Source organism: Macaca fascicularis, chromosome 4 (genome assembly GCF_037993035.2).
Source record: "Macaca fascicularis isolate 582-1 chromosome 4, T2T-MFA8v1.1".
Classification (NCBI taxonomy): domain Eukaryota; kingdom Metazoa; phylum Chordata; class Mammalia; order Primates; family Cercopithecidae; genus Macaca; species Macaca fascicularis.
In genome coordinates, this window is record NC_088378.1 from 23,171,713 (window position 1) to 23,195,161 (window position 23,449).

General features: G+C 37.3%; 1 protein-coding gene across 2 annotated transcripts in view; it reads right to left on the reverse strand.

Annotated features, from left to right (window-relative positions):
• MAN1A1 (mannosidase alpha class 1A member 1) overlaps positions 1 to 23,449 on the reverse strand; it is a 176,546-nt gene that overhangs the window by 47,994 nt on the left and 105,103 nt on the right. For both annotated transcript variants that reach the window (XM_045391605.3, XM_074036953.1), the window contains exon 6: positions 21,365 to 21,459. In XM_045391605.3, coding sequence (XP_045247540.2) covers positions 21,365 to 21,459 — 95 coding nt within the window. The remainder of the gene's footprint in view (positions 1 to 21,364; positions 21,460 to 23,449) is intronic.

The following is a 23,449-nucleotide window of genomic DNA, read 5'->3' on the forward strand; positions in this document are numbered from 1 at the left end:
AACATTTTAGACACATCTTCCCAGGTTGTTTAATAAACATCCTTGAAAAAGACAGTAGGGAATAAAAATTGATATGATCAATAATTCCACTCATAGGCATCTACCAAGAATAAATAAATATATAAAATGTTCATATAAAGACCTGGATATGAACTTTTTATTTTTATTTTTTAATTTGAGACAGAGTCTCACTCTGTTGCCCAGACTGGAGTGCAGTGGCGTAATCTTGGCTCACTGCAGCCTCTGCTTCCTGGGTTCAAGAGATTCTCGTGCCTCAGCTTCCTGAGTAGCTGGGATTACACGTGTGAGTCACCAAGCCTGGCTAATTTATATATTTTTAGTAGAGACAGAGTTTTGCCATGTTGCCCAGCTGTCTTGAACTCCTGGCCTCAAGCAATCCTCCTGCGTTGGCCTCCCAGAGTGCTGGGATTAGAGGTGTGAACCATCATGTCTGGCCTGAACGTGAACTTTCATAAGCTGTTTTACTCATGATCACTGAAATGTGCAGATAACACACACATCCATAAACAGGAGAATAAACTATAGTATAGTCATACAACGAAATCCCACTAAACAATACAAAGGATTTAACTACTATACACAGAATACTTACTAACGAACCTTGAACACCATGCTGTACCAAAAAAAGCTATATAGTAGAGTACATATTGCACATTTGCTTGTATAAAATTGTAGAAGGGACAAAACTAATGTATAATGACAGCAACATATCAGTGGTTGCCTGGGATCAGATGATGGCAAATGAATGGCTGCAAAGGATCACAAGGAAAGTTTTGTAATGAAAAGTTTTTATCTTGATTGTGGCAGTGTTTGCACAGACATATACATTTGACAAAATACATTGAAATTTACACTTAAAATGGGTGTATTCTGTAGGTAAATTATGCCTCCAAAAAGTGGATGCAAAGCAAAAGCAAACGGAACAAAAGTATACAATTTCATTGTTTTGTTTGTTTTTAAGACATGGTCTCAGTCTATTGCCCAAGCTAAGTGCAGTGGTGTGATAATGGATCATTGCAGCCTTGACCTCCTGGGCTCAAACAATTCTCCTGTCTCAGCCTCTCCAGTAGCTGAGACCACAGGCATACACCACCATGAGCAGCTATTTTTCAATGTTTTGTAGAGATGAGGTGTCACTACGTAGCCCAGGCGAGTCCTGAACTCCTAGACACTCAAGCTATCTTCCTGCCTTGGCCTCCTGATGTGCTGTGATTACAGGCACGTGTCATTGCACCTGGCCTGTTATTTTAAAAATGAGAATTGAGTGATGCATATGTTAACAGTGGATTGCAATTTTGAGTGATTTTTTTTTTCCCATGAACATTTTTCTATAATCAGAAAAAAGAAACTATGTTTTATAAAAAAGTGAATTTAACAAAAAGTTTTATTCACTAAAATTTTAAGACAATGCACTATATATAGAGAAATACACCTGCAATGTTTCATTGCTCTATTCATGTAAATGCTTAGGAAACCAAAACTTTTTTAAAAATATGAAAGTATTGGAGAGAAAAAAAGAAACAAAACATTTTATATCATAGTTCTTAATTTAACATACTCAACTAACAGTTAATGCTGAAATTTATTAGACTTGTGAAAGGGATATGGTTCAGAGAGACCCTTGTAATACAGTTTTGTAGTAATTACATATTGATTGTTCACCAGCATATTTATTCCTCAATAACTTAACTGAAGAAAGTTTTACCTTAAGAGCAAAGAATATGATTAACTTCATTCCAACCCTAACGGTATTTCATGTATTTATAATGAATCCAAAGCTTTGGGTAACACAAATGATCATAACGCAAGTATCATGACATTGTGGAATTGACTTAGGGTCTTCTTTAATAATATATAGTGATAATTTTCAAAAATCTTAATTCTTTCACTAAATTTTTCACTGAGAAATTCAACTATCTAGACTTGCCATTCAAATATACATCATGATGGCTTCCCTGGTGGTCTAGTGGTTAGGATTCGGCGCTCTCTCAAATATACATCATGGAATACATGTTATTAGACCGCAAAAGACCCTTGTAATTCAGAAAAAGAATTCTATGACTATACATCTTAAATTTGTATCACAAAATTAAATAGCTCAGACTCTTAGAACTATCTTTTTTAAAGAAAAACCCCCAATTTCTTAGTCATAAGGATATGAAATTCAGAATAAATCTGAAGAACTTAAAAAAATTCTGGAAGGAAAGGTTAGAATTTTTCTAAATATACAAATTATGTACCTATCCATAAATGAAAATAGTTATAATTATAGTATATCTTATACTTTTTAAAAAATGACAAAACATAGGCATAAAAAGTGTGGGCCCTTATAGTGGCCCATTGCAAAACTTCACATGTGTAACTATGTGTGACTCTACCTTGTCCCCACTACTTGGCCTCCTAGTGTTCAATTCTCTCACTGAGGGCAAACAAGGCTGCTTTTTTATTTTTATTTTTTATTGAAAAGAAGCATAAACAGAGCAATAATGCTAATTTTCTGCAGTAGGTACTTTTAAAGATTTCGTATTATAAATCACAAAGTATTCTCATTAGTAACTAGTATACATGTGTAATAAATGACTTACCTCAAATTATTTTAAAATATATTTGAGGCAAGAACTTTATTACTAGGGTAATGATATTAAGATGACTATTTTGAAGGACATATAACAACATTTATCAGAATCAGTGACTATCAAACTGTGTTCTGGCGACAAAAAACAACAACAACAACAAAAAAAACCCCCAAAAAACGCAGATCAGAAATACTAGTAATTGTTTTGGATAAAAGAGGTTCTATGGCGAAAGAAGTCTGGGAAGCAGTGTTATAATAAAGCTCCATCCCAGAGATGAGCAATGTACATTGCACATTAGCCAGTTAATAGTTCTGAGAAGTTTACAGTAATGAAACCTTTTAAATCCAGTGTTGACAAACTTATTTGTCTATGGAGCTGTTTTCTTTTCATAGATCATCTATTAATATTTCATGGACATAATATTCTGGGTAATGCAATTTGGGAAATATTACTTATCCATAAATTGTTATGTTAGCTTAAATATGTAGGTACACATTTCATAAATGCAGTGGAGTTGCAACCACTTTTGACTGCAAATCAATGGCACCCACTTACGTCCTCTGAATGGAAATACTTTAACAATACTAGCACAGAACGCTCATTTTTCATGAACCTTTCTTTTGGTCTCCTAGGGTGCTAATTCCTCCGTCATGTTTTCAATTCAGGCAATCCCCTCTTCTCTGTTTTAAAAATAAAGAAACAGATAAAGATATGTACATATATCTGCACGTTCTGACTTTAGTTTTTTGGTGACTGGACTCATTCTAAGTTGTAGCAATTGTGAACCTGAATCCATTGCACATGACATTCTCTTCTTCAAATTAAATGATTCTTTTTTTAAAGTTATTTTTGACTATCTGAAACAAGTTAACAGAACTAAAAAATACAAACTTGCTAGCTGTGTCAAATACATGCTGTTTCCCACAAGTGAGGCCTTTCTTTTGGTAGCAGTCTCTAGTGAAACAATCTGATGACAGATAATCTCAAATGAAATCTTTACTGTTTGATGGTGAACCAATTCCAGGAGACCAACCAGAGTTTAATACTATACCCAACATTTCAAGGGCCTATCCAGCTAGGAACTTGCGTTGGCAGGCTTGTGTTTTTGGGAAAAGGTAAACAAATATCAAAGAGGTAAAACATGACAACCTAAAACGATCGCTCCTGACAGCTGGCATGATTTGGTCATAATGCCTCATGGCTCTTGAGACAGGGATAAGCAGTGAACCTGAATCAACTAAACACAAACACAACGATGTCCTTCTCAGGACCTTGAGTGCTTCCCACTGGTGCCAAGACAAACCTGAGACCCTGCCACAGAGTCTGCCTGTGTTTGCTCTCCAGCCTGCTGCTCTCTGCCCCAGGCAGCTTTGCCATCCTTCAGCCTCATGGCCTTGTCCTGCTCCTTTTCAATACAGAGATTTGACACTCCACGTGCTCTGCTGCCTGGACCATCCACTCTCTTCTCTTGTCCTAGCTCTTGTCTACACATCCCCTTGATCTCAGCTCAAAAATGACTTCTTCACGTCCTGCAATTCGAAATGCTTTTGTGATTAACTAATGTCTGTCTCTCGCCTAGACTATAAACTCTGTGAGAGTCACCTAGAAAATGTTTACCAGTTATCCCCTGCACCTGGGTCCAGGATATAGGAGAAGGGTGTTCACCTGGTATTTCCTGAATAATGAACATTTTTTTTGTTTTAGGGGAAAAAACCCCCAAATGAACATATTACTTTTTAATTCTCCCAAGAGCTTTCATTTTCATGCCTTCAACACAGTTATGTACTAACAGAACTTTGTGGAGTCCCTCAACTCCATGGTATAGCTTATACTGACAATGGGAAACCAAGTGTTAGGAGGAGGAGGTGGTGATTACTTTTCCAAGGTGGGGAAGGGACAAAGATGAGAGAAAGAGATGATGGCATCTTTTACAGATGAGATGACACAACTGAACCTTTAAAAATAGCAGGGTTTTGTTTGAGGTGAAGTCCTTCAAAGGGGCTACATGTGGATGAACATGGGGTTACAGAGTGCAGTGCCTACTTAAATGCCCATGGCCGGGTGCGGTGGCTCAAGCCTGTAATCCCAGCACTTTGGGAGGCCGAGACGGGTGGATCACGAGGTCAGGAGATCGAGACCATCCTGGCTAACACGGTGAAACCCCGTCTCTACTAAAAAATACAAAAAAACTAGCCGGGTGTGGTGGCGGGCGCCTGTAGTCCCAGCTACTCGGGAGGCTAAGGCAGGAGAATGGCGTAAACCCGGGAGGCGGAGTTTGCAGTGAGCTGAGATCCGGCCACTATACTCCAGCCTGGGCGACAGAGCAAGACTCCATCTCAAAAAAAAAAAAGAAAAAAAATAAAAAAAGAAGCTTTTGGAAAACTATTAAAGATTCTTGATTAAAGGGAAAAAGTATGAAGAGCAGAGTGCTAATATGTTTTGAGACAATGAATCTTGAATTACAATCCCCATAATCCCCACGTCTCAAGGGTGGGTCCAGGTGGAGGTCACTGGATCACGGGGCAGTTTCCCCCATGCTGTTCTCGTGATAGTGAGTGAGTCTCATGAGATCTGATGGTTTTATAAGCATCTGGCATTTCCCCTGCTGCCACTCACTCCGTCCTGCCACCCTGTGAAGAAGGAGCCTGTTACTCCTTTGCCTTCCACCATGATGGTAAGTTTCCTGAGGCCTCCCCAGCAATGCAGAACTGTGAGTCAATTAAATCTCTTTCCTTTATAAATTCCTCAGTCTTGGGTTTTTCTTCATAGCAGCGTGAGAACAGACTAATACAATTACTGAGGAGCTTTCATCTACAGAAGCCTCCCCAAGGCTGGAGGCTTGAGGAGTCAGGATAAGGTAGAGGGAAGACCAAAGGTCTCATTCCCTGAGGGCCTGGCCAAGGCACTGAAGGAAGGATGAAGCCCCTGGACTGGAGGGAAATGCTTTCACTCTCACCACTGAGGCTCTCACTGAATATAGTTTCACATTCGATCACATGATCACAAAGATGGGGAGAAGACAGAAGAGTAGTGGAGTCAAAAAGATGGCATAAAGGAAGGAAAATCAGTTCTAACAAAAGATGTTTAAAAGAATCCAGGTTCTATAATCCTAGCTTTCACATCCAGGTAAGAAAGGTGCTATGTACATAGTTGCCACTTTTAACTCTTTAGAGAAAGATTTTGAACTTTACATTTATTTTTTATCTTTAAATAGTGAGAATAAGCTTAATGAAAGGTGGTTGTATATCTCAAACCCTAGGATTACTGGTGAAATATAGTTCTGCTAGGTATGTAGAATTCAACCTGACCCATGGAAAACTTTTTAAAATAATATTGGAACTACTTAATGATCAATATACTACAAATAGACAAATAGAGTGATAGCCTACAATGCTAACAAGTGATAGCTTACAATGCCAATAAAATACTAAGATAATTTTATCTTCCCTGCCTTTGCCCTGAGTATTGGGAAGTTTAAATTATTTCTTTCATTTCCAATAGTTCCAAACTATTTCAAAAGGAAATTCAAATTTTAAAATTGTATATTCATGCTTGTACCAGATTAGATCAAATTAATGAGACTTTATACATACACGTGTGTGTGTGTGTGTGTGTGTGTGTGTGTGTGTATTTGGAAATCTGTTATAGACTACAGAAAATTACAGAAGCATAAGGCACTACTATTAGCTTATCTGGCTGCCTATAGCTTGTAAATTCATAATTTTCCTGACTCCCACCTCTTCTCCTTTACTCTCTTTTCCTTTAGAATTAACATAATACTGTATATTGTAACATCTTTAGTTTGAAAAGGGACCTATTTTCCCTTCTTTAGAAAAACTTGAAAAGCAAATTTATAATTCTTAAGGATTATTCTATGTAGTGCTTATGCTTACACTACAAATTCTATTTTCTGAAATTTCTTTATCAAACATAAATATGAAATTATCACTTTCTTGCTCATAAGACTCAGAAACTCAGATTAGTGAATTCTATAATTTGAATCCTTTTGAATCTAGCAAAAATTTTGGATACTAGCACCAAGTATGTTGTTCATTTATCACTCTTTTAGTACAGACTGACACCCTCCACCATGTTATTGCTTACCCAACCAACATTAGAGAGTAATGTGTTTAAGTACTTTCCAAGTGATTTCACATGAAAACCACCTAAGACAAGCTCTTTATCTAATCAATAACCAATCTGGGCACAAGAACACAGTTTGGCCTACTTTAAAGTGGAGAAAATTAATACAAATAAAAGAGTGTGCCACAAATTTAGTCTTGTAATAGTTACATCTAGTTAAAAATAATTTAGAACTTTCCTTTAAGCCAATTTGAAAAATATTCTCAAGAGTAATCTGAAGAGGATCAAAGTCCACTTAATGTAATGAGACAACATGCCCATTATAAACTGTCAGATGATAAGGAATTGGTCTGGGCTTAAAGGTAAATGACATTTAGATAGTTATTGTTTATGGCAGCAGCCTTTGAAGCCAAATGCAAGACTCTTAATTAGAGTGCAATAAGCATAGGGTACAAGAGGAAACTATCAAAGCTGCTAACTCTTAAATCTAAAAGCAAGAAAAAAGGCTTTCATAAATCTTCAGACATATACTGCTCCCATTCCTTGGTGCTTCTGTGAAAGGTGACATACAAGAGATACCAGAGATTCTTGTAGAGACTCCACAATCAGAAGTTGGCAATGGGACCCTCACTGTTCTACAGCTTTCAGAGGCTTTTGATGGATTGTGGATTATGAGGGCCACCAATGCAATTAATTTTAAAATCCAAAACCTTTGCACAGTAGAATTATTACATTATCACAATACTTTGTAAAGAGCTGGACAGTGACCACAATAATATCTGTACCAAACAGATTTTTGGATTGTCTTGAGGCAAAGTATTTAATCAAAAGTTGCCATTTCACAAAATAGAAAGGTGTCCCCACATTTGCTGATGGTTTCTTCTGTGACAAGTGGTTGTCAGCAAGTATGCTTCCTACCAGATAATTTGAAAAGAAGAAAACAACACACTTGATCTCCCACTTCAAGATAAAGGAGGTGACAATTTAACAAGAATAGAACAAATCTGCATTTTGAAAGAAACTCATTCTAAGAAAAGATTACTTTGAAACTAAATTAATGAAAATATTTGTGAAAGTGGTTCACCTTTAAAATTCATCTTTGTATTTAACTTAAAAATTGAGTTTTTCTACCTTGTCTTAAAATCTTCCAGAAGAAAAGTTTCAGGCGTTTCTGAACTCATTTTTAAAAATTGTTTTTGTATATGTGTGTGTGTGTATGTATATAAAATAAACAATAATTTTTTTTTTTTTTTTTTTTTTTGAGAGACAGGGTCTCACTCTGTCACTTAGGCTGGAGTGCAGTGTTACAATCATGACTCACTGCAGCCTCGACCTCCTGGACTCAAGCAATCCTCCCACCTCAGCCTCCCGAGTAGCTGAGGCTACAGGCATATGCCACCATGCCCGGCTAATTTTTTAAATTTTTTGTAGAGACAAGGTCTTGCTTTGTTGCCAAGGCTGCTGTTGACCTCCCAGGCTCAAGCAATCCTTTTGCCTCGGCCTCACAAAGTACTGAGATGACAGGTATGAGTCACCGCACCCAGCCACATAATTCTATATATTAAAAACTATACATTTAAAAAGTTTATATACAGGGATATCTCATTGCACTTTGCTTTACTGCACTTCACAGATATTGTTTTTTTTACACATTGAAGGTCTGTGGCAACCCTGTGTCAAGTCTATTGGTGCCATTTTTCTAATAGCCTATGCTCACATTGTGTCTCTGTCAAGTTCTGGGAATTCTTGCAATATTACAGACTTTGTCATTATTATGATACCTGTTATGGTGATTTGTGATCATATGGTACAATTCTAAGTGTAATTTAGGGTGCCATCAACCCATATAAAATGATGAACTTAATTTATAAGCATGTGTGTTCTGAGTTGCTCCACTGACCAGCTGTTTCTCATTTCTCTCCCTCTCCTCAAGACCTTCCATTCCTTGAGAAACTACAATATTGGAATCAGGCCAATAACCCAACAATGGACTCCAAGTGTTCACAAGAAAGTGAGAATCGCATGCCTCTCACCTTGAATCAAAAGCCTAGAAATGATTAAGTTTAGTGAAGAAGGCATATCAAAAGTGAAAACAGAACAAAAGCTATGCCTCTTGTACCAAACAGTTAAAGGAGATTAAAAGTTCCAGTGAAACCATGAATCATAAGAAAGCAAAACAGCCTTATGGCTATATGGAAGAAAGTTTTAGGTGGCGTGGATAGAAGATCACACCAGCCACAACATTCTCTTAAGCCAAAACCTACTCCAGAGTAAGGCCCTAACTCTCTTTAATTCTATGAAGACTGACAGAAGTGAAGAATCTGAACAGAAGTTTGAAGCTAGCAGAGGTTTGTTCATGAGGGTGAAGAGAAGACGCTGTCTCTGTAACATAAAAGGGCAAAGTGAAGCAGCAGGTGCTAGAAGTGCAGCAGACTTGGCTAAGATTATTGATGAAGGTAGTGGCCACACTAACAGATTTTCAATGTAGATGAAACAGCCTTCCATTGGAAGAAGATGCCATCTAGGAATCTCACAGTTAGAGAGGAGAAATCACTGCCTGGCTTCAAAGCTTCAAAGGACAGGCTGACTTTCCTGCTAGGGGCTAAATGCAGCTGGTGACTCTATGATTCCAGAAATCCTAGGGCCCTTAGGAATTATACTAAATCTGGCTGGGTGTAATGGCTCACGCCTGTAATTTCACCACTTTGGGAGGCTGAGGTTGGCAGATCACTTGAGGTCAGGAGTTTGAGACCACCCTGGCCAACATGGCAAAACCCCGTCTCTACTAAAAATACAAAAAATTAACCGACTGTGGTGGCGTGTTCCTGTAATCCCAGCTACTCAGGAGGCTGAGTTACGAGAATTGCTTGAACCAGGGAGGCGGAGGTTGCAGTAAGCTGAGGTTGCACCACTGCACTCCAGCCTGGCTGACAGAGCAAGACTCCATCTCAAAAAAAAAAAAAAAAGAATTATGCTAAATCTATTCTGCCTGCGCTCTACACATGGAAAAAAAAAGCCTGCTTGACAGCACATCTGTTTATAACATGGCTTACTGAATATTTAAAGCCCACTGTTGAGACCTACTGCTCAGACAAAAAGATTCTTTTCAAAATAATACTGCTCATTGACAATGCACCTGGTCACCCAAAAGCTCTGATGGAGACGTACAAGGAGATCAATGTTTTCATGCCTGCTAACATAATGTCCGTTCTGCAACTCATGGATCAAGGAGTAATTTTGAGATGGGTGTGGTGGCTCACGCCTGTAATCCCGGCACTTAGGGAGGCTGAGGCAGGTGGATCACTTGCTGGTCTCGAACTCCTGACCTCCTGGCAAACACGGTGAAACCCCGTCTCTATTAAAAACACAGAAATTAGCCAGCAGGGTTGTGGGGGCCTATAATCCCAGCTACTCGAGAGGTTGAGGCAGGAGAATGGCTTACACCTGAGAGGCGGAGGCTGCAGTGAGCCAAGAGGTTTATACCTGAGAGGCGGAGGTTGCAGTGAGCCAAGATGGTGCCACTGAACTCCAGCCTGGGCGACAAAGCGAGACTTTGTCTCAAAAGAAAAAAAAAAAGTAATTTTGACTTTCAAGTGTTATTTAAAAAGTACATTTCATAAGGCTATGACTGATTCCTCTGATGGATCTAGGCAAACCAAATTGAAAGCCTTCTGGAAAAGATTTGCCATTATAAATGCTATTAAGAACATTTGTAAATTATGGGAGGAAGTAAAAAAATCAACATTAACAGTAGTTTGGAAGAAGTTGATTCTAACCCTCCTGGATGACTTTGAGGGGTTCAAGACTTCAGTGGAAGAAGTAACTGCAGATGTGGTAAAATAGCAAGAGAACTAGAATTAGAAGTGGGGCCTGAAGACATGACTGAATTGCTACCATCTCATCATAAAACTTTCATGGATGAGGAGTTGCTTCTTATAGATGAATAAAGAAAATGGTTTATTGAGATGGGATCTGGTGAAGATGCTGTGCACACTGTTGAAATGACAACAAAGGATTAAGAATATTACATAAACACAGTGATAAAGCAGTAGCAGGGTTTGAGAGGACTGACTCCAAACTGGAAAGAAGTTTTACCGTGGGGAAAATGCCATCAAAGAGTATCACATGTTAAAGAAATCTTTCATGAAGGGAAGAATTAAAGCAGTAAACTTCACTGTTGGCTAGGTGTGGTGGTGGCTCACACCTGTAATCCCTGAACTTTGGGAGGCTGAGATGGGAGGACCGCTTGAACCCAGGAGTTTGTGACCAGCCTGGGCAACATAGTGAGATCCCATTTCTACTTTTTTTTTTTTAAATTAGCCAGGCATAGTGGCACGTGCTGATATCCCAGCTTCTTTGGAGGCTGAGGTAGGAGGATTGCTTGAGCCTGGGAGGTTGAGGCTGCAGTGAGCCATGACTGTGCCACTGCACTTCAGCCTGGACAACAGAGTGAGACTTTGTCTCAAAAACCACAACAAAATAAACTTTGCGGTTGTCTTATTCAAAGAAATTGCCACAGTCATCCCAACCTTCAGCAACCACTACCCTTATCCATTGCCAGGATTACAGGCGTGAGCCACCACATCCAGCTCGAAATTACTCCTCGATCCATGAGTTGCAGAATGGACATTATGTTAGCAGGCATGAAAACATTAATCTCCTTGTACGTCTCCATCTGAGCTTTTGGGTGACCAGGTGCATTGTCAATGAGCGGCCATCAGCATCGAGGCAAGACCCTCCACCAACAAAAAGATTACTATTTGCTGAAGGCTCAGATGATTGTTAGCATTTTTTTAGCAATAAAATATTTTTAAATGAAAGTATATTCATTGTTTTTCTTAGACATAATGCTATTGTACACTTAATGAATTACAGCATAGTGGAAACATAACTTCTATTTGCACTGGGAAACCAAAACATTTGTGTGACTCGCTTTTATTGCCACAGTTGCTTTACTGTGGTGGTCTGGAAACAAATACACAATACCTCCCAGGTATGCCTGTATTTATATATTAAAATTACATACTCACAACACCTATTTTTCTATTAATTTGTAAGAATGTATGATGATATCAGGAAAGACATTTGCTAGCAGAATTTTAAGAAGATTCTTTGCATAGCTAGAAGATGGGATTTGAAATAAACATGTTTTAGGAATGTCAGCCAATACCATACTTCTTTCATCAGCACCACTTTGTGTCTTTTCATCATGTGGGACAGATGTTAAAACCAAGTTTTGAAATAAGCAACACAGACTTCTGAATCACTCACTATACCACAAGTGTTAAACTGGAATTTTAAGAATGAATGTATTCACTAAAAATATCAGTATCTCACAATGCTCTCACTAAAACTTTTCATCCATTCTCAGTAATTTATAAAGACTTTATTTCTTCATCTATATATTATCATTTTACAATTTTACTTTTTGAATGCATCAAAGTGAACATGACATATTAGTACAGTGGTACATGTACATATAATTTATAAATAAAAATACATGTTTTGAGGTGAATGCACAAAAATATTTTAATGATGAGAGAGCAATCAAAACAGTTTGAAGACCCCTGGTTTATGGTCCTGATATATTTGTGGGATGCAATTCCTACACCATCATGCAACTAGATATAGTAATTCATATGTAAATAAATCGATAAAAGGACTGCATTTATTATAGTGTGACATTAACTTTTTGGTGTTAAATTTAAGGTCCTCATAATATTTCATAATTAAGGAAATCGCCACAACTTTAGTCCTTATTCTAGTTTCATTTTAGGGTATTGCAATAATTGAAAAATAATCATTCTTCAGCTGGGTAGTTTCATTGTATACTTCTCTTTGTTGTCCCAGATGATGACAATTACCATTAGGACTCTATAATGCTTCCTTGTTTGCAGAAGACTGTGCATTATAAAATGAATACATGGAGGATTGTTAGAACTACAGATGTGTGTATACATCTCACACACACACACACAGACACACACACACACACACACACACACATGCAATTCTTTACTTCAAAATCCATTCTTCCTTGCTAAGGTCTAAATCAAACATAGTACGGATGGCCCCTTAATGATTTCAGGAAATCTGGATGGGCATTATGCTGGCAGCAACCTATATGAGGTCCTGGAATTCCATAATGATCCATTCCTTTGGGCGTAAAATATTGCTCTGCTCCTCAAATTTCTAGGTCCTGTCATAAATGTGATCTTTGTAAAAATGATATTACTTATTAGTCCTACTTTAACAAATAAGAAAACCAATGCTTAAACAAGGTACGTTGACTAATGGCTAGGTAGCATGCTACATTTTTTTTAATTAAAAAAGATACGTGATCGCACTTAAAAAGATAGAGTAATACTCAATAAAGCACAGCACTTTAAATACACACAGTTAGATGGACCTAGGCAAATATATATAACTGTCACATTATTCTTAAAATGATGGAAGCAAGACTTACATCCCTGCTCTTTCTACTGCCTTTTCTTTTCTGCTGATTTTTCTTAAACACAGTCAGCACAGTTACAGGAATTGGCACTGTCAGATATTTAAGTTATGGCAAATCTGTAATTCATAATTTATTCATTTTTCAATGTCCATTGCAGAATGTCTACCAGGTATAAAAAGGCACTATGCTTACTTTGTCCCCAAAAAGCTTTTGGGGACAAAGAAAGAGCAAGACAAGATATTCTATAGCTCTCAGTGGAGAGATAGCACCAAGGACATAGCACATAAAAAAGTAGAGATGAGAGAACACATAAGAACATGTAATTGTTTTGTCCATGGCATATGGAAGACCGCTTGTAAAATTATATGCTCTAAGGGCTTCGCAAGTAGACTAATTGACCTTTGAAATAAACAAATGTAATCATATTTAAAAAGAAAGAAACACATACAAATTTAAACTACATGTATAATGTACTTGAACACAGCTATTTGAAATGACACCCACCTTAAAATGGCATATATCATTTTTATTGTACTTTGGGGGGGGCAGAATAGATTTATGCTTAAATTTTGAAAAACTGTTCACTGATAAAGCCATTATAGTAATTGCACAGGGTCTGTTTATTACTTTGTCACCATTAAGAATAAGAGCTTTACTAATGTCCTATTACTTGATTAGTTTTGAAAGTGATTATCTTAAGAACTTGACTTAATTGGAAGCCTCTCAATTTACAAGGTACATTAAACTCTCAGTAGCATCTTAAGATTATTCAATATATGCAGGTCAATTACCAGTAATCACTGTTTTGTACAAGTGTTCCATAAAAACTATAGCATGACATGACAAAGAGGGAAAGCAAGATTTAATTAATAATGTTAAACTCCAACTCACACTTTCAGGATAAAAGGGCAACATGAGCATTCACATAAAGTCTTCCTGAAACTGGGTCTATTATTAAAAGATGAATAAAGGAATCCTAACAACTCTCTACCTTATAGATGAAGATAATTTGTCATGATTGCTAAATCACCAAATTGCACTGCCTGTACTTATGCCCAGCTGCACATTAATTTCCAGATTTGTAAATTGCAATTAATTCTCAGTATTGCTCCATCACTTTTTTCTCTAGTTAATAAAAAGAACTGCAATTAATTATTGTTCATCCCATTTTTCAGAACAGATCAACTATAACTATTACTGCACAAGCAGGAAACATGGAGTAGTTAATGTATCCATTGAGACTGTGAGGCCTTTAAAACTATTGGCTGTAGCCTAAATATTTTACATTGACCTTCCAATTCCCAAAGATTCAATGTAGTTAGTTGAATATTTACAATGATTAACAATTATGAGGGCTGATAAAGTGCCTTGATACCTGGGCTGATTTTCAACCATGTATTCAAACAATTTCATAAATTTTTAAATGAAACTTTATTAATTAGATATTTGAAAGGTTTGTCCCACAATAACAACATAAGCCCAGTCTTGAGATTAATCACAGGAAAATTGATTGCTGGGTCATTGAAAACCTGAGGAAGTCAATTCCTTGAAAAGATTATTCCATTGCTAGCTTGTGAGGGAGGTATATGAATTTATGCGTTCTGACTTGTTCCTGATCTAAGTTCTGTACACAGCATAAATTTCAAATTGCTGAGGCTGATTCGCAACCAATTGTGTGAACAGCGTGAACAAAGCTGAATCTGTAAAACACTAGTTCTGTGCATTTGAAAAACTTGAGATGAAAGCCACTTTGAAATTGTTGCATTAAAATAACTATAATTGTCCTTACATGAAATTTTCCTGGTGAGTTAACTGCTTAAACTGTGGTAGATGCTATGGGAAAAGTCGTGGTCATATTTAACAATCCAGTCCCATCTGCTTTGAACCAAGGTTCTATTTGCCGAAAATTGAAGGGTGAGGAAGCCCTCTTAACAGACTTCCCACATATCACAAGTCATTTAAAAAGAGATTTAAGCAACTCTCTGGATAAACTGCCTCTAAATTCTCTTACATATCACCTTTGATAAATTTCTGCACTTTAATTATTCATATGCTACAATTTACCCTTAAAATGTAGAACCTTCTGAAAGTTTCGAAAAATATTTTAAAATATCTAATTTATTGTTGAGTAAAACATGAACCTGGTCATTCCATTCATGTCAATTTTCTGCTCTTGCCCTATCAGAAACACACAGCAGGAGCCTGAGCAGATGGAAATTCATGGAAAAGGAGGGAGGGTGGGGAGCAGAAGAAATGAGGACCGCGACAGCCTGTGTTCAGAGGCAGATATGGTCTGCCCCTTCCTTCAGAGAATAAAAGACACTTAAAAAACCATTTACCTGAGTGCTAACTTCAATTATGACCAGAGAGGTGGGAAGAAAGGTAACCTTTCAGGCATCCTGAGGTTCTTCAAATTCCTACTGCCTCACAATGCATGACCAACAACATCAAAGCATCCTTTGCTCAGACTTGCTTGTCCCTAATGTCTCCAAAAAGGGGGCTATACACAAAGTACATTTAAATTAAGTATCGCTATCCTTAACTGTCCACTTGCAATAAATAAATGTCCTTAGTTTGGTCAAGGTACTGAGTGCCTGGCAGAGCTGTAGTGATCCAAAGTTCGGTGAGAGGATTAAATGATCACAGAAGAGACCTCTATTCCCTCCTGTTCATCTGGTGGGAGGGTAATCCCTGATGCTGCTTCATTCTTGCCAATACCCTTAGGTACAGGGCCAGGTTACCAGTTGTTTATAGTAAGGCCACTTTGCCTGAAGCTACAAGTGTGACTTTATGGAAACAGCTTTACTTTTAAACAGTAACCCAGAAGTTTCTAATTAAAAATGCCTGTTTTTTTCTCCTCTATGCTAAAAACGCCGGTTTGTTTTCCAGTCTCACCGGATTGAAAAAAAAAAAAGTACAAGGGGAAAAAGGACACACAAACTCTGGGTAATTACTGCTTGGAATTGGCTGCTTTCCAGAAGAAGCAACAAACTGCTTAGAGTTAAGTGGAAACTTTGTGTAACTATTAACGAAAGTAAACTAATGATAGAAACAGAACACAGGCCCCACTCAGCTTCCCCAACAGTGGACCTGGCTGCCTCACTGAACAGCTCTGAGATTTAACTACATGCCTCTGATGGCTCAGTCATTTCTTATTACAATGGTTCTCAAAGTGTGGTCCTGGGGTGAGCAGCAGCAGCAGCACCAGCAGTAGCTTCCCCCATCAGCTGGAATCTGGTTAGAAACACAAATTATCAAACCTTACTAAACACCTACAGAATCAGACTCTCTGTTTATGATCCAGCAATATATGTTTTCATGATCTCTCCTGGCAATTCTTATATATTCTAAAGTTTGAGAAGCACTGTTCTATTAAAGCTGGGTATTTTCAAAGTAATTTTCTAGGATTTTAAAATTTCAATAATTAAACTGACCATCAGTGAATAGGGAAACGTTTTCAACCCAATGTTTTCAAATGCAACTGAGATGAGAAATAAAGCTATCCTCAGCATATAAATCCTGGATTCCTGACCCTAGCTGAGTATTAGAAGGTCCTGGGAGGTTTTTAAAAAAATGCCAGGATTTTATCCCCAAATCAACTGAAACAGACTGGGGGAAGGGGAAAGATGAAGGCAGCAATTAAATGTATGTATGTATGTATATGTGAGTTTGTGTGTGTGTGTGTGTGTGTGTGTGTGTGTTAGAATCCCAGTTATTCTAAGGCATGGGAAAGTTGAGAATCACTGATATAAAGCAACCAGAACGGTTAGACCCTTAGCAGAACAGTCCAAGAACTAGGAAACAGGGCTATGTGGCTATCTATAGCAGACACACACCACACACACCACACACACACACACACACACACACACACACACACTTTCATAGACTGGGTTTGCACCACATTAATTAGGCACTAGCTAGCATGTAAGACTTGGGATAAGCACAGAACCCTGTACTGCCTCACATCCTTTTAAAACCTAACTGGCTGAACAGTTCCAGTTTCTAGTACATAGTTCACGAATAAATGTAAGTTTAGGAAGCAAATGTAGTTTTGATGCTATAGGCTGGATCCCAAATAATTTAAAAAATAATAAAAGCTTGAGCATGGAGCCACCACTATCCTACATAAACCACACTGAGACATTCTCTCCACACATCCAATTGGTTCTACCATCTCTTTTCTGTCAGAGAAAAATACAACTCGAGCTTGAACAGGTCAGGAGCACTGATGGCTTAAAAATGAAATCCTACCATAAAAGGACATCAGAACCAAGTTAGTCAGTTCTAGAAATGTACTATTTTATCATATACCATATTCATATACACTCTTTCATAATGAAATATTGAGAACAGAACCATAAATTAAGAAAAAATTCAATGTCCATCTATTTCGCAGCACTCTGCAAGGTTTAACCTCCTTCTGCACATTAACTAAACAGATTTCCATAAAAGCCCTTACGAGGTCAAGACAGGTATTATTATTGCTATTATTTTAGTTTTACTTATGAAAAGATAAACCCAGATAGTTAAGTGAATTTTCCAGAGACAGACTGCTAATAGCAGCTTTAACTATGGTAATAATATTCTAATGTTTGACATCAATAACTGTACATACCACTATTAAAATCTTAAAGTATTGTTGATTACTATTTCCAGAAGACTACAAATGGCCAAATGAATTAAAATAGATAAAAGAGGGAAGTGGGAAACCCAATATTTTAAAAAACTCCAACTGGGGGAAGAATAGAAACCATAAAAAAGATTAACTTAAAATACTTGGAATGACTGTAACTTCTTTTAAAAAAACTTTTCTCCAGTTGCTAAACTTGTCTCTCAATTCTTAACAGATCCATAAAGCATATAAATAAAGCATAAAGTGTAAGATGGAGCTCTGATTTTATACTCAGGCTTGTATCACTGCTACAAAACATTCTTAGGATAATTAAGCAATATTTTTGCCTCATAGAATACTAGCACCATTAAATCAATTTGATCTGCTTATGTTCAGAAAATTTGTTTACTGATATTTTCATATTATTCCTATTACATGAAAGTATGGAATTGTATTCTGCTTCATTTGAAAATATAATACACTTCTTTCAAATCTGAAACCAGGAACTTTAAAAAACTGTTAGCAAATTTAATAATGCAGAAATTTATGCTTTAACTGTCGAGTAAAAACATAGGGAGATACAGGAAAATACTTTAACAATATTTAACCTATTAGACCATCTTTCATAGTTTGTGTTTATTAAAATTAACCAACTATAATGTAATATTTAAACATTTTATACCACCAAAGTATTAATAAACCCAACAAGGGTCTATCACCTTTTCTTAAAATATACACATTACATGCTTCCCTAGGATAATCTTTCACTATTAGAAGACAGGCAGCTATGTACTATTCTTAATTAAAGCCCTATTTCAGTTAAAGTAGAGCAATCTGCAATTTAATTATAATATAAACTGTAATGTAACTAATGACATTGTATGTATTTTCATCAGATAATTAGAACAGTCAGTAAATAAAGCTTTGCAAAGCAGGAAATAAAACAGGTGAGGGGTTGTGCCTCATTCGTCACCTCACTGCTAATGAGAGTCTGAATGAAGATCAGTCATCTCCTACCTATGCCTTGACGGTGTGCAATAAAAGCACACACTGTAGACAGCTCTACTAACTTAATGTAACACCAAGCAGGCGTCAGAAAAATCCACACAGAGAAGTGATAAAATAGTGTACAGCTAAAACTAACTCATTTATCAAGAAAGACAGAATAATTATGAGGAATGCCCAGACTGTAGGCCCTGTGATAGAAATGAATAATGGGAACATTAACTACACTATTTTAAGAACACACTTAAAAAACCCCCAAATCTAAGTCTACTCTACCTAGACTTGAATTACCTTTGGAAATACAGTAATGGTGAAATGCCTGATTTTACAATCACAGAGGTAATTTTTCTGCTTCAGGTTGGAGAAAAAAAAGCATAGGCTTCTTGCTAATAGTAATAACAAGAACAGACACCAAACTTTGACATTTTCACATTAGAGAAATTGAGTTCTACCAAAACCTAATACTAGAAAGGCAATGATTTTCTTTTAGCGGAGGTATGTAACTTATGCATCCTCATTCTATGATCGTATTGGTGAAGGAAACATGTTAGTCTAGTGAGGGACTGTGTATAGCATTTAGGTCATCAAATGAGTACTTTCTATTAAATCACAATTTCAGAATTTATTGAATTAAGAATTCTTATCGAATTAAGAATTTATAATAGATGTGGAAGAAAAGACAATTTAAAAATATTTTTTTTCTGAACCGCTTTTGGAATAGAGTTCCTAATGTAGTATATGAGTGAATTATTTAGTTTCTCTGCATATATTCAGCTTGCACAAATACTGAAATACAACTTGACTTACTGATGTTTTGTCTCCAAATACATAAACCTCCCCAATTCAAAATGCTGCTTGCTTTAAATTCAACCTGGTGAGTACTTATTATCTCTCCTTGGCCCATCTTAAGTTTGTCAATCACATGTGTGAGTGTATAACACAGAAAAAATATATTCTGCTTTACCAACCAGGCTGTGAGTCCCCTGAGGGAAAGAACATGCCTGTTATCTTCTTGAATAAAGTGAAGAGAAGTAGAAACTCTTCCCAGGACTTAGTAAGAAATCTTTATCACAGCAGAGACTCAAATAAATGCTTAGTTTTGACAAAGAAAAGGTAAAGAAACCAATTATCTTTAGGCAATAACCAGAATACCAGAGGAATGTGAACAGATAATACCAATAAGTTTACACTGCTGTTAACATATAGATGTTGACAAAGAGACACATTCAAAAGGACTTTCAAAATTGAGAGGGAAGAGCAGAATTACGATATTACAGCCAGCACATTCAGTGTCTCTCCAGTGGTAATTCTTGCCAAGAGTTTCAAAGTCAGTCAACAATGACTAACACAGCTAGTCTAAAAAGCATCTTTAAACCCCCCTTTTTTCTTCTCCTGGGTAGCTTTCTACATTCTCTTATTCTGAGAAGGTAATTAAAAAATATGATTTTGCCACATATATGTTTCCCCCCTCCTTTGAAACTTTTGCTGGTGACAGCCTTCCAAAACTAAAAAAGCAGCTTTAGGCCAGCTGTTCCCTATACCTTGGCCCATACTGTGAAATAAAGTGATTCGCAGAACAGTATATATGTACAAGTGACACCAAAAGCACATCTTGAAAAGTAATATTGTAGATAAATACGAAATGTCACTTCTTCCCCTACAGGAAAACTTTTAAGATGATAAATCATCCTCACATCTTGAAGTATAGCTGATTCAAGGAGTGTACTTGATCAGGCAAAGGAATGGGGAATTTTAGTGAACTGATACTATTAATTTTGCCAGTGCTTATTGTGCGAATTTGGGTAAGTCACTCGTATTTAGTAAATGGGATTGAGAGTGGATACAATTTATAATTAAAAATTCATGCATGTTGCCAAGAAGAAATTATTTTTATCAGCTGCAAAATGGTTGCTCAATTTCATTCAGTTTAACTTCAAAACATCAGAGAACACCAGAAAGTCTGTTCAGCCTGGGGGTATGTATGTCTGTGTGTGTGTGTTTTCCAATTGGGACCACGTTCTCAAGAACTTGGCATATTAGGGTTCTCCACCAAAGAAGATGAGAAGGTTGGAATGATCTGAGTGAGTGCATCAGCTGCCTTCCCTTCTTACAACTGGGGGCTGGGTAACCGCAGGTGCTCCCAGTCTCCATTATACCAGCTCCTTTTATGGGGGATCTGATTAGGCCAAATATTGTATCTCTGCCATACTTCTAACCAGTAGCTCAACTGAAATAAAGGTTCTTAGGAATTTGCTTCTTTGGAAGTGAAATGCTTTGATGACAACTTTAAAGATAATGGGATTCTTTTGGTATTTATGGAGAGAGACAGTATCATTGATGCAATGTCACTATGAAACAGTGAAAACCTCCAATCCTGTCTGGCCTGAATGACTCTGTTGAGGTCATGCCATCCCACAGTGGGGACACACCTGAGGCTATGGAACACTGGAAAGCTAATAGCTGCCAACGAAAAGACAGATCTCAAGACTCCCAGTGGAGTCTGTTAGTCACCAGCATCATACAAGTAATTATCTATCTCATGTATACTTATTAAGCAACAATCTTGAATATTTAAACTTAAAACATGTTGTTGAAAATGAAGAGTTTTACCTTTTCATATTCAGCAATGCCCAAGGTATTCCAGAGGGAGTATGAAATGCAGGTAGTAATTTTACCCCAAGTTCCACTGCTTTCTTTCGAAAAATCTGAAAAGTTAAACAGTTAACTGTAAGCTACTGTTGCAAGCAAAACAAGAGGTACTACACTATTATCTAACAGTTACCACTTTTCTACTTTAATATTTTCTACCTTAATATCTGACAAAAAGTTTACCAAATTAACAGAATTACCCAGTAAAGCAACAATGGTCCAGGGGCCATCACACTGGGGGATATTTATTCCCAATCTTGGTTGCTCATTAGAATCATGTGGGGAGATTTGGATGCTACTGATGTGAACGTCTTACTCTTGAGATTCTAATTTCTTTGGCTGTAAGCTTCTGGATCAGGATTTTAAAAGCATCACAGGCGATGCCAGGTGATTTCAACGTGCAAGCCAGTGGGGGAACCACTGTTGTTGGAGGATAAGACTGAGAACCAGGAGGTCTGGTCTAGCCCACCTTCAGCACTATTATTCACTAGAGCACAGAGGAAGGAGAAGTTTTAAAAAGACATTATCACAGGTCTATGTGTCTTCTCAGCCCTTGTAGCTTTAACTTTCTCTGATGTTAAGTGTAAGTGATATAAAAAATACTAAGTTAAATTAGGTACAGATTCTGCCCAGAGTTTAGTAGGGAAGATAATTATATGCACATAAATATCTAGAACACAGATAAAATGAGAGCTGGAGATAAAATACTAGGTGAGTTCAGTGAGGCTGTATGCTGGAGACAGCATTTAGATGAGAACTGTATGCAGCATTGAACTGGGGCCGATAGTACCACAGACCGGAGTGAAGATTGGAAAGTAAAGAGGGACTCCCTGAGGGATCAGCCTCCTCCCCACAGAAGAAGGCAAATGGGGCCCTACAGAATAAACAGGGAATTGGGCAGCCGGCCTGAAAAAAGGGGATACTGGTAAATGAGGTCAGGCATCCATAGCTCAGGCCAAAACATGGAGGGCCACAAATGTAAGGCTACAACTTTTATCCTGGTTAGAATGGAAAAATAATGAAAGTTTTTGAGCTGCCAATTCTACTGTGCAGAACTGTGTTTTAGGAAGATTAATTAGATGAGATCTATCCTCAGTTTTAGGTCCAAAGAAAAGCACTAGCTTATTTACTGAAGAAAGGCCTGCTACAGTTGTAGCACCAAGCAGGTGCCTAGTCCCGTCCTTTAAGCTGTATGACTCAGCATGGCGGACTGGAAGTGTACCATTTCCTCCTCAAACAAGGAAGAAGTGAGAGAGGCTGGAGGAGCCCTGAAGAGCATGGAAAATAGAAGCAACGTTCTCTGTTGGCCACTGGGGAAGCATTCACTAAAGCAATCAACAAAGAAGTCGTGTGTGGCTTCTCCCCAGAGGGAAGGGCTTCAGTGTCTAACTCCTGCCCTAAGTTCTGAGCCTCTCCACTAAGACATCCAGGCACCTGGGCTCCCAGATGGAAGGTAATCCAGTAATACCAATGTTGACGCTACTTCCCAAACCCTATCTTTTGGGATCTTAAAAAAAATTATTTAATTTAAAATTTTCCTTATGCATACCATAGATCTTTTGGAATCTAAGTCTCATTTAGTAGTGGAAGTCAAGAAAGAAATGACTTTGGTTGACAGTCAATTTAGATAAACTGATATTCCTTGTATACAAATAAGCACATTTGTAGTATATAGAAAATGCTAAAAAATAGAGGTGCCATTTTCTCCACAAATTATTGTAACTCTTGTCAAAGAGGGTAATTTCCTGTATCAATAACTTGTAGCGTATGGAGAGGAGAAAAAAAAAACAGAGCAAAGGGTATATTCTTCTTTCCCTTTCTCTGCCTTACCCTAGAGAAATTTCATGTTGTCTTCTGCTATAAGGATTTATCCAATCACTGCCCAGCCATCTGTTGATTTTCTGGTTTCTGCCCAACTTTTTAAAACTGTTAATTAACTCCTTTTCAAGAAACTTACATAAGATCAAAGTCAAACCATGTAATTAAAACATGAAGTTGGGTATAACCATATGGCACAGGAGTTGAGAGCTCAGGCTTCGAAGCACA